This window comes from Mustela lutreola, chromosome 3 (assembly GCF_030435805.1).
Source record: "Mustela lutreola isolate mMusLut2 chromosome 3, mMusLut2.pri, whole genome shotgun sequence".
In the NCBI taxonomy this organism is placed as follows: Eukaryota; Metazoa; Chordata; class Mammalia; order Carnivora; family Mustelidae; genus Mustela; species Mustela lutreola.
Genome location: NC_081292.1, coordinates 11016937 through 11029556, shown reverse-complemented (window position 1 = coordinate 11029556; position 12620 = coordinate 11016937). Strand labels below are relative to the sequence as shown.

The following is a 12620-nucleotide window of genomic DNA, read 5'->3' as shown; positions in this document are numbered from 1 at the left end:
GCAAAGTGGTCTCGAGCCCATGACTTACTCATGTTTAACTACTACATATGGGAATGGCTCAGGCCAATGTCTGGCTCTAGCCCCTAAATGACTAGGTTACATAAATGGAAACCACCTCTCTTGAGGCTCCCTTGACTCACAGATATAAAGGCAAAAGTCTGCGTAGTGTTTGAACATCCAGAACCCACAAGGCTTCTGACAAAAGCCTCTTAACTTAGCATCAGGGAAGGCTGCTGTGGCCCCAAAGCACACCTTGTAAGACCAAAATTTACACGAGCAGACTGGCTAGCAAAACCAAGTTCCGAAAATCAGGTTTACGTTCCACTCCTCTGACCTAGAAGCAAGTTTTAGAGAGAAACCCACCACGGTGTACAAACAGCCTCCATACCTCTTTTTTGAGAGCATGGTGCAAAGAGCCTGGGCTGGAAGTTGAGAGACCTGAATCAGATCTCTGCCCAATTTCCTTCCCATCTTAGGCTTCAGTCTCCATAACAGGACAAAGTTAGGTCTATGTGAGTCCTCATTCCTTCTGAGTTTTCTCCCATGGGGATACAAAACTCGAAGATTCTTCTAGGAAACCGATCACAGGAGTGAGATCATATTTGGCTTCCCAACTGCAGGAATCTTCCCAACTGCAGGAATCAGAGGAAATCCAAGCCTCTGAGCAGCAGAAGATAATCCTTGCTACACCACTGAGCTAATATAGTTTGACCAAAACCAAAGAGAGCTGGCATGAGGGATATGCTGAACCCTGTTATTAAGGCATCTATTATTGTTTCTGAAATACTGCACGTGATTATTAGACTCCCATCACCACCTCCAGGGGCCCGTCAGAGATCAAGGCTCCTTGGCTGGGAAGCACCAGCTTAGACTTTCTCCAGGTTCCATTTGCCTTCAGTTATTAGAGATTCCCAACACCCAGCACAAAGGCAGGGCTGTGGACAACCAGGAACCCAGAGGCAGGCAGCCAAAGTCCTCCAGCAGCCTCAACCAAGAGCAGTGGTTCTTTGGCCAGGGCTGTGGGCAGCTCGCAGTCAAAGACAGGCTGGTCAACAGTCCCAAACTAAGTATGCCAGGGGAGAGCTGGAAGCCACTGGGCCTTTTTCACGTCTGCTGAGCCCAGGGACGACTGCTGGCAGCACCATCTAACTACAAACAGCTGAAATTTCGAGGGCAATCCAACAAGAGGTCTTTGAAGAACAGAGAAAAGGAGTGGTCTTTGCCTTTCCCTTTTTCTTCTCTACCCTAAACTCTTTTATCGCTAGCACTAGAAATCAAGTAGGGATAAGAAAATTCAGTACATGTCATTTTTATGGGCCCTGAAAGACAAAAAACAAAATAGAACAAAAAATTAGCAGACAGGAAGCACAAAAGATGGTGACATACAGAGGAAACAAAGAATTCTAGATCCAGAGATCTTGCGTTACACTGATCAAGTAATTTACCTCTCTGGGCCTTAATGTATTCACATGAGAAAGAATAAGGACGCTACCACAAAGGCGTTTTATTAGATGGCACACATGGAAAATGTTTTTTAAATCCTAAATATGTATACTAAAGGCAAATAGCATTAGCCTGGAATATGTGGCTAACAGTTTGAGCCCTATTTTAGAAAAAACATGAGTTCTGGTACATAAAGGAAATTTCCTTTTCTCACTGCTTCTGCAGGCAAATAAATATATTCCTCATTCACTGACCTTTGCTGCTTATGTCCAGAGAAAACTCATCCTCAGTACCTTCGAACTGGATCAAAGGCTGGACCACAGAGCCTGAATTCTACGTAAGAGAGCAGCATCAAGGGAAGACTTATTCACCTTTTGCTGTTTTATCTTCAAAAGGTTAGTGACAAAGAAAGCATCTTATATTGACCTCAAACAATGCACAGAACTAACCCTGATTTTATCTAAACTCTGCCTGAGATTTACTTTGAGACCATAACCAACTTTAGGAGCGGCTACCTAACTAGCCTTGCTGCTTAGTTTATCGGCTTTCAAAATTTAAGAGAAATACTGCAACTGCATTCCAGAACACTCGGAGCCCGATGAATGAGATCAGACTTCAAGCCCTGGCCACAGAGGCCCTATGTGTGAGATTCCACAGATAACACTGGAGAACCTAAAAGCATTTATCATAGATTAATGACCTCCTGTCATCAGCACAGAAGATGAAGTCCAAATGAACATGAGTAAAAATTAAAAGTTACTCGGAGGGTGAAGAAACATACAGGTGTAGTCTAACTAGTATGCACAGGGGTGTTACAGAAATGGGATCCATGCCCAAATCTACTACTTACTATGTGTGTGCCCTTGGGCAAAAGATTCAACTGCGGGAAGATGGGTCAAACATAGTAGTAGGGCCCAGGTAAACATTAAATAATAGTATGCATGGGGTTTGCACATAGTAGGATCACTAATAACTGGTGAAAAGAGGCCTACCTGCATTCCACACCTTCATCCATTTCTTCATTCTTCAAACATTTCTATGGCCGCAGGAGGGACTAAGCATGTCATGTGTTTATGTTAAGACAAGTGAATTTCTCATGCAAGACCCACACTTCATTGTCAGCTCCCTTCAGAAAACCCTTAGATGGAGTACTTATTAATAGCAGGGTTGATCTTCTTACTATCCCCAGGTAATAACACACTGCTGGGCACTGGACAGTTTGTATACCAAATGGATGGTAATTTGAGTAGTTCACCTTGCATTATTGGGGTGAATGCCCTAGTATCATTTTCCCCACCCGCAAACTGCCCCTTCCCACCTTGTTAAGAATGACAGCCCTATTTACCTCTTTCTCAAACACCATTACTTCATCCATAACACAATCTAGACAACAACTTCAATATCTCAGCTACACTTAGCAAAATGACTTGTACCCAGCAGGTGCTCCCCAAAAATGCTTCGAGTGAATGCTATTCGTAGATTATGCCCAAAAAGATCCCACATCTGAATCTGAAAAACCATATCAAAGTCTCTGAAAACATAGAGGAAAAAAAAATAAGGAATGTATTTAAGTATTACTATTAAGAACTCCCTGGAATGGAAACATGAAGAAAAACTGAGCCATGTAGGAACTCAGGCACCTCTATTTCATGAGATCAAAATTAGAAGGTACAATGAAAAGGGAAGCCTCTTACATTCTCTACAAAGCCACTGAAATACGTCTTTGTGAACATTTGGAACATCTATTTTATGTTCTAATTGCTTAAGGATTTCCACTGCCATGGGACTTTGGGGATGTATCGCTTCATCTCTCTAGGTCTTGATTTTCTTCTCTGTAAAATAGAGATAACAACTGTCCCTCCTCCATAAAGGTCACATTAGGCTTAATTGTGATCATGCCTGCCACATGCCTACAACAGGCTTGGCACAGAGCAGTCGTTCAGTAAATGGGCAGGATATGCCCCCTCCATCATCACAAAAGTTAAAGTGCTAACCCAATATAAAATAACCAAGCAGACCTTCATTTATTACATCGACTTCCACCAAGCACTAAGTATCGACCAGTGGAAGCCTTTAAGTGGAAAGTCTCTCCTATTGTCTCCCAGAACAATGGTCCTGGAATGCCTGCTTCCCCTCCTTTCTCAGCAAAACTCTGTCTTCTCCTAGTCTCCTAGTCATCTACTCATAATTTCCAAATAGTCACGAGTAAAATGGCACACTGCTGAATAAGCAAAACACCGGCTTTTAGCTTGGAAAACACTCAGACCTCAGGATGAAACCCAAGCAGCTAATCCATTCCTGCTTCCCAATAGCAGCCACTTGTGTGCACCAGCCTAACCGTAACCCCCACGTCCTGTGGGACCTTCTGCCCCCAAAGGTGAAGCCCAGAAGCAAACTCTTAGCCTCCTTTTACTACACATTTCTGACCCATTTCCTACAGTGATCTTCACAGAGAGATTTAAATAAAAGCCACCAACATCTGCAAAGCAGTCTGCCAACGGGACACACCAAAAGGGGGGAGTGTGGGTTAATTTAGGGTTCCAAGCTTAGAGAGCTACAGTTTTTTAAGCTGGGACAACTACAGGTTAATTAGGAAACCAAAGGAAAAGAAAAAGTCTGTAAATAAACAGGAAGGCATTTAATAACTGGAACTAGAAAAAAATTTTTGGAAAAGAATTCCAAGCTGCGCAAATGAATTCCCATTCCCGAGTTTCCACATCACCAAAAAAGTACCCAAAAGTCCTACTATTCCTAAGAATAACCACAAAGTAACACGAACAGCATTCTTAAAGTTTCCAAGTATCTCACTTGTGAAGCATATGCCAACAAGATTTTGTGGTTTGCCCCAAAACTTTTTCTTACATTTTGACGGCAACAACCTTAAGCCTCGTTATTTTTTTAAGAACTGAATTCTGATCCACTTAAGATATTTCTAACAATGTGCCCCTTCCATATATGCAAACTTGGGGGTAAATAAAAATTCAACTTGGTGGTTGCCTATCAGTAAGAAACTAACAGGTATATTTCACTTTATGCAAAAGGCCATCATTCATGAGTCCAACTTCATGTCCTATGAGTCAAGAGTTAAAGATGCAGATTAGGGCAATGAATCCTTGACCAGTACCATACTGAAGTTCAGAAAAACAATTACAAAATTATTGTGTCATTCTGACTGTAACACTTACTGTAATGTTTTTGAGAGCATGAGTATTATCAACATACTCTAACATGACACTTTTGAACTTCTAATTCCTCCTCAAATTCATAGGTGACCACATTTGTGTTATGATTGGATCTATTTTTCAACCCTGCAGAACAGTATACCTTATTTAAAAAAAAATGTATCTGTTGCATTCACATTTAAATTTAGTTACCTCAAACACAGATTTAGAGCAGCTGCATCTAATTAACATTAACTCTATCCTCTCCTGTGGCTGTGAAATACATATACCCCTACAAACAGCATTATCAGCTACTTACCCTTACCACACCCCACACAAACAGAACACAGTAACACTATCTCAATGTGCAGAAAGGGAAAGTTAAAATAACTGACAGCTCTATTAACAGGCACTGAAGAACTTATCTAGAAGGAAAACAACCACTCAGTCTCATCAATGTCACATCCTTCAGGAGGCATACACAATTAGTACACAAAAAGGATGCAAAATGCTCCTGTATCAGCATGTTCCAATTTATCACTATTAAGTGAAGGACAGACCCATCATGAGGTTGAATGCCTGGCAACTCCCAAGTATTCCCAGACACTAAACATCAGGTTAACACAACAGAATGACAGGTAACAAAGAACACCCCCCACCCCAACATATTTACTTCTGGCTTTCCAACAATCTTAGCTGATATTTCTCCAAATGAATTTCAAAATTCAGTTCAATAACCCAACATTAACTTCATAGAGAATCCTAAAAGCTTCCTCAACTGGCATAAAAGGTTCAGACTAATTTACTGCACCAGGAGGACAAGACAGGACCCAGCACGAAAAGAAATTTCTCCCCTCCTCAAATTTAGGACCTTAGGCTTCAGAGTACCAATTCTGCATATAACCTGGCCTGAAGAGTGAGTAGCAAAGCTTGGATCAAGAGCAGTTTCCCATAGAAGCCCAAGCTTCTCAATATTACAGAGAGCTGGCTGTGGTGAGTTTGTATCAGAAAGAGGTCCCCAAACCTCACATAAACCAACCACAAGATAATCCACCCCAGGAAAATGATCTGCCTTCCTAAGTTCCCCCAGTGCTGTCTTTTTCAGTTGAAATAGGCTTGGCTTGTTTGGAGGGGAGTGGTGCTTTATGGCACTTACAGATGGCGCAGAGTTCCAAGGCAAATGTCCTATTTTTACTGAGGTTCAGAGGCTTTGCAACTCTTGGGCTTGCGGGTTCTTCCTTACCTACCCACCAGGTCCTATCACTAAATTCACTTAAATTGTAAAGGAAATTGCTCTGCCCTTGGTCCTGCCCAGGACACCCGCGATGCCTCTCTGGAGGGTCTAGATAAGGCATGCTGTTCTGCCGTCTCAGGCCCCCCTTTCTCCCAATCCGGCCAGCTCTTCCGGCAGCCTCAGGTCTCCCTTCACAGCTTATGTGTGCCCTGCGGGCAAGTCCTGCTGGCGCAGCAGCCTCGGAGGCGGCGGCGGAACCAAACCCTCCGGTGCAGGGAGCTGGGTGGGGACCTGTCTGCACAGATCTCTCTTTCCACCCGGGATTTAGGCACTGGAGACTGGATGGGGAGGAATCCTAGGGTGGAAGCAATCGCAGCCAGAGTCTCCTCTCATCCCTTTGGGGTTTTATTCGCGGACCCTGGCCTCTGCAGCTAAGCCTGCCTGGCACAGCCGGGATACGGAGAGGAGCATTCACTGACCATCTCCCAATTCCTTGCTGGTGACCTTGGCCACGTTGCTTCGCCTCCCTCTGCCCTCTGGGGCCTGACATCACTTACTTCGCGGGTTATGACAGGGTCAGAAGGATGTGGAAAGAGCCTGGCAGGCTGTATTGCACCCACGAAGGGTCCAAGACAGGGAGAGGACTTCCCTCTTCTTTATCCTAGGGGTGTCAGGAGCCCGCTCCACCCTCTCCCCACCTCCATCCCCCGGGGAATCCAGCGCCCCGGCAAATGGGGCAAGGGGCTGCCCATATTAAGTCCCCTCTTCACCCGGGAGTGGGCAGGGGGGAATCCCGGAGGGGGTGTGGCTGCCCCAGCCCCCGAACTCCCTTTCCTCCCCGCTCAGGAATCCAGACAATTCAACTGCGAGGCACCGGCTGCGAGCGGGGGTCATCGAGGCGTCCCGGCGGACCGGCTGGGGTCCCGGTGGGGCGCGCCGGCCCCGACCTACCTCCTCCAGCAGCGTGACGGTGTTCCTGCAGTTGTGCAGACGCGTGGTGAAGCTGGACGTGGTGGGCGAGTTGTAGTCCTCGGTGGTCTCGGTGATGAACTCGGAGACGGAGATCTGGTCCGGCATCCTGCCGGGGGGGCGAGACACAAGCGGGGGCGGGGAGTGAGTCACGGCGCAGGCTCCCGGGGCCGCGGGCCGCCCGGCGGCTCATGAACGCCCCTCGCAGCCTGCCACCCGGCGCCCGGCCTGGCGCGGCTCCCGTCCCCGGCGGCGGCGGGAGAAAGAGCGGGCGGAGCGCGCGGCGGCGGCAGCGCTCGGCGCTGGGCCCTTCAAACTCCGAGCGGCGCGCGAGGCAGAGGGTTCTCGGGGACCCGCCTCCCTGTGTTCATGCCGGCGGCGGGGGAGGGGGCGCGGCGCCACGCGGGGGCTCGGGTCGGCGGGCGCTGCCTCCCGAGACGCTCTGACAGGCGGCGGCGAGCGCAGCGACTGACTGAGCGCACACTCCCGCGGGCGGGCGGGCGGCGGGCAGGCGGCGCTCCCGCTACAGTCACGGGGACAAACAAGGAAGTGCTCTGCGCACGCGCCGCCTGCGCCCCGCCCCGGCCGCCGCCGCCGCCGCCCCGCCCCCGTCTGCGCCCCGCCCCGCGCTGCCTCCCCGGTCGCGTTCCGACGCGGGCGCCGGGGTGGGGGCCCGCACGGCTTGCGGGGCTCAGGAAGCTCGCGTCCCGGCACCGCCCCCGGAGCGGTTACTTCAGCGAGCTCGTTACGCCTGCGTTCTGCGAGAAGACGGACCAAAAAAAGTTATGCGCGTTCTTTTTTAGTCCCGAGTGGGTGCAGGAAGCGAGGCCGGGAGAGCCGCCTCCTTCGGCGAGGGCCGCGGGCAGAGCGAACTGGGCGCCGGAGCAGGGGCGGCCTCAGGGTCCCGGTTGCAAGCGGCGCGCTCGCCTGGCTCCCGCCCTTGGTCCCCATGCAGGGCGCTCGTCGACTTGGAAGGTGCAGTTTGCTTAGGTTGCTAAAATGCTAAGACAAATGAAAGGATTTTTGCTTTTTTTTTTTGCTTTTTTTTTTTTTTTAATTACCATTTCTACTCTTCCATTTGCACTGTAAGTTTTTTTAACCCGCAGGACACATGCAGGTCAGGAGTGCAAAAGGCACTTCCGGAGGGGCAAATGGTGTACAGTGCTCAGCAGATGCCAAATTTCAGCGAGAAAGTACCAACAGATTGCTCATTCCTTGGTCCTGGCAGATGGCTATTTTAACTAGCTCGATCTACATGTCCAAAGAATCCATTTAATTTCTCACCACTGATTGCGGTTAAAAAAAAAAATTTTTTTTTTAAAAGAAGAAAGCTAGGCCCTTGGGAAGCTTCTCAGGACCCCTGTAATTGAAGCCAATAGGAGCAGTCTTACAAACTCATCTCCAAATGTACCCCCTTAGGGCGGAAGGCTGGCCCTGTGGCCTCTCCCTAGGATTGAGTTCCTGCCATCTGGTGTGGTTAAGTGTCCATTCCCTAGTCCTTACCCACAACAACAATGGAGTGCCCCAAGGCAGGGACCTTGTCTAGCATTGGGCCTGGCACAGAGAAGTAGCCAAGTGCTAGTAAAATGGAAATGCATCACCTCACTGTCAGCAAATACTAAGGGCCGAGCAGGTGCCCTGGAGATTCAGTAATGACAATGTCCCTGCTCACAAGAGCTTCCCTTCTAGTAGGGAGAAAACCAGCCAATCATGTGATAGAACATGGAGTACATAGAAAATACGACAATGACGGAGGTGCCACAGTGTAAGCATGTTCAGAGAAGGCCTCACAGGTGACATCTTGAGCAGAAAAGAGAACAAGAGACTGCATCCCAGAAACATCCTGTTGGCTATGGGATCTTGACCTTCAGTTGCCTCACACGAAGACGAACCATGGATGAGAAAGTAACTTTGTGCACAGAAAAGCTATTATGAAAGGAGTTCGAGGAGTTTTATCTACCTGTGTTGGCCCTAGGACCCTGCACTCTGCCTACAGCAAAGCACTCATCTATGTGGGGTAGGCAAGGGTTTCAGCTAACTATAGGGAGAAGTTCATAAGGCAGTGTATGTGAATAAAGATTTTTTTCTGGCAAAGTAAAGCACTAAGAAATGAACGTGGAGAGACAGTCTAAAAAATAAGTAAATAAATAGGCTCTCACTTTCTCCTCATTAGCACTTTAAAAGTTTGGTTGGGGCGGTGGTGCTAGGATGTACTCAATCAATTAAGCACCTGACTCTTGGTTTCCCCTGAGGTCATGATCTCCTGGGTCATGAGATGGAGCCCTGGGTTCCACACTCATCTGGGAGTCTGCTTTAAGATACTTTCCTCCTGCCCTGCCCCCACTCCTCTCTCAAACAAATAAATAAATTAAAAAAACACAAGTTTGGTTTGGGACACACCAAGGTTGAGGTTCTGGGGAGTTAGCCAGATGGCAAGGGCCGGCAGCTGAAGACCAGCACCTGGAGGTCACTTGGTCGTGTGCAGTGCTTGACAGAAAATTAGCTTTTGGAGTAGGAGCCACTCAGAAGAAAATCTTTCCTCTTTTTAACAAACTAACAGAGTCATCCTGCATCTTCAAGTTCTGTGACTTGGAGCAAATATGGCTCCTACTAGCTTGGGCTAATTAAGCTCTGGGACTTAGTTACCCTGTGCTTCCCCATGGAGCAGAGGAGTAGAACACCCAGTACTTGGACTTCCATCCACTCCAAGGAGGACTTCCTCTAGGCTGGAAATCAATTTTGACTTTGATGTTGTATTTATGCTATCCTCCTCTATATTGCAAGTCATCTAATGCCTGTCACCTTCCCGGGGTTGGTTGCTCCTTCCATCCTGCATGTATGACATATATAAATGCCTGATAAATATGAGCTGTTATTAAAAGCCTAGAGTCAGTGAATAATTGCCTCAGGTCCCAGAGCCCTGGATTGCCGACCTTTCTCTCCTGATAACCGATGCTGTCACCGTAAGCCTTAGTGCCATCCCTGTGAAATAAAGAGGGGGCGTGCCAAAAGACCACACAGATCCCTCCCAGCTGAAGCAGAGTCTGTGTATACCCCTAACTCTACAATACAAGGAATAAAGTTTATTATGAGAAGCTAAGCTAGCTGCAGTGGTAAATAGCTGGGGATTTCTTTTCGTAACAGAATTCACCTGAGAGCTCAAAATGCTGCCATCAATTGTTTCAGTTTCACTTGGAGATTATGTTATACTATTCCTCCTCCCCATCTCCTCTGGCCAGGAAAGGAATATGTGAACAATGAGATATTGTGCCCCGGTAAGTATATACCTCCTCAGACTGGTCTGCAATTAGAATTTCAAAGGTTCACACCTCTACCCACAATTTCTGGGGTTCGTGGACCATAATCCTCCTTACAATTTGACACCATGACCCGGTGCACGCCATCTGCACCTCTCATTTTCTCAAATAGCCTGAAAACCATTCCTGGATATCTCAAAGTGAATAGAGTCTGATGAAGGCAAAACTTAGAACGCTGGGTTTCTTTGTGTGGAGCTGCTCAGAAATCTACATCCCCCTCTGCAGAGCCAGGAAACACACACACATACGTACACTTGTGTGTGCCCAGCTTTGAAGGAAGCATGCGTCATCTTTGCTGTTGTCATCATCCCCATCAAGGCAGCTGAACACCCTCACACTCCTCAAGCAGTTTCTTACTCTGAGCACTGCTGACTGGGTTAAGCCAGGAGTCCTTGTAGCATGCTTTAATAAGAAGAGTGGTGGCTTATTCTCCTGGACAGGGATGGCACTATGGACCCCACTGTCATCAGGGAACTGGCAGACTTCTCTCCAAGTACAGGCTTCACTCTGTCCCACCTACCTGCAACCAACGGGGTACACTTGCAAGATGGCCAACAGTGCACTGGAGAGAGGGTGGGGTGGGGAGTTTGGGATGCTCTCTGGGGGTAAGATCAGCAGCACCAGCCAGCATCCCAACCCGATGGGATGGAACTTACAGCATTCTTCAGAAGCTCCCAGTGCCTTCATGGGACAGGGGCAATAGGGTGGGAAGAGAATATGCTTTATGCTACGTGAACTGGGGTTGGAATCTCTATTCTGTTGATCATCGGCCTTATCTTCTCATTTGCGAAGTCAGCGCAATAATAAAACTACACTGCAGGCTGTTAGGGGCAATAAACGGAGGGGCTGTGGATAAAGAGGTTGACGCACAGTGAATAACCAACCAATGTTCGTTCCCTTTGAACTAGCTTTTTATGTGAAGTATGACTATAAATACACCTCTTTTCATTCCAGGACTCAGATATATCTCTAAATTAGTCACCTGGAGGAGGAAAAAAGAGGGGGGAGGGGGATGCCACATAGCAATTCCCACAGTAGGAGATCTCAGATTTGGGAATCCTCTTCAGAGACCTGGCTTATTCTTGTAAGCATCCTTTGTGAGGTCAAATCCATGAGTGATGATTTTGGACTTTGGAAGTAAATAACCAGTATCTTGCATCCAATAGAATGAAAACAAGTCAGGATCAGAAATGAGTTAAGGCCGTAAAATAAAAGCCTCATTTTCACGGAACACAGTTCCTATAAAGAAGGACATTCAAAGCAAGGCAATTTCTAGAGGATAGAACAGGGCATTTATTTTGCAGGAGCATGAGTTATAAGCTGCATGAATTTCATTTGGGTTTACTTAGTTTTCAGGAATTTGTTTATTTTGCAGGAGCATGAGTTCTAGCTAAAAATATTTGGAAAAAAAAAAAAAAAAGATTTGGGTTCACCTCTCTGCTGCGTAGCAGCTCTAAGACCTTGTTGAAGTAATTCACTTTTCTGGGTCTCAGTTTTCACATCTTAAAAATGGGAACAATGATAATAACTGTGTTAGTGCTCTGAGGATTCAGTGAACTAGGCCATGTAACGTGCTTACCAAGATCTGAGCTATCTATCATAGTAGACAATACTTTTCAGATAATATGGGAATACTGAAAACCGTATCTGGAGATATAGATTCTGATACTACTTCCCAAGGAAAGAAGGAAGGAAGGAAAGAAAGAGGAAAAGAAAAGAAAGAAAAGAAAAAGAAAGGAAAGGAACACAGATCTGCTATGTACCAGACACTTTGCTAAGTGAACAGATTTAGAATTTTGGACACACATATCCACCGCTCTTTTCATTTTTTTTTTTTAAGGGTTATTTATTTATTTATTAGAGAGAGAGAGCTGAGCAGAGAGAGGAGCAAAGCAGATTCCCTGTTGAGAGCAGAGGCCAGTCGCTGGACAGACGAGGGCCTCCATCCCAGGACCCTGAGATCACAACCTGAGCTGAAATCAAGAGTCAGATGCTTAACTGACTGAGCCACCCAGGCATGCCCCCCACTCCCCACAGCCTTCTTTAAATTTCAGGACAATTTTATAAAGTAAGTACCATTATCCCAGATTTACCGGAGAGATTTACCCTGTGGGTACCGAGGTACAGAACACCGTTTCTGAGCTCCTATTCTGGGCCAGGAGCTGCACTAGTGGTTATGGATGCAGCCTCTGAATTCATTCATACAACAGACCTGATGTGGGAGTTTATAATGGAAACTGAGACACGAGAAAATCTCCCTGCACGTTAAGATCCCTGAGCCTGGCAGACGACATCCAAGGCTTTCGCCTCCGCCTACAAAATCTGTCTCTTGACTCGACCTCGCACAGTGCTACTCTGTTAGATCTTTCTCCCAACCCGGGCAGCGAAAGAAAGTATTCTTATTGCCTTGTTTTACCTGATGACTTATGAATTCGTTTTCTATCATCTTAATGAAGTGCTAGAAGAGAGGAAAGCACTGCAGGGTAGGTGTGGGAG

At 46.9% G+C, this 12620-nt stretch overlaps 1 protein-coding gene across 2 annotated transcripts in view; it reads right to left on the bottom strand.

Moving 5' to 3' along the window:
- Positions 1 to 12620, bottom strand: part of ASAP1 (ArfGAP with SH3 domain, ankyrin repeat and PH domain 1) — a 354818-nt gene that overhangs the window by 271751 nt on the left and 70447 nt on the right. For both annotated transcript variants that reach the window (XM_059165613.1, XM_059165612.1), the window contains exon 3: positions 6790 to 6916. In XM_059165613.1, the coding sequence (XP_059021596.1) occupies positions 6790 to 6916 (127 nt within the window). The remainder of the gene's footprint in view (positions 1 to 6789; positions 6917 to 12620) is intronic.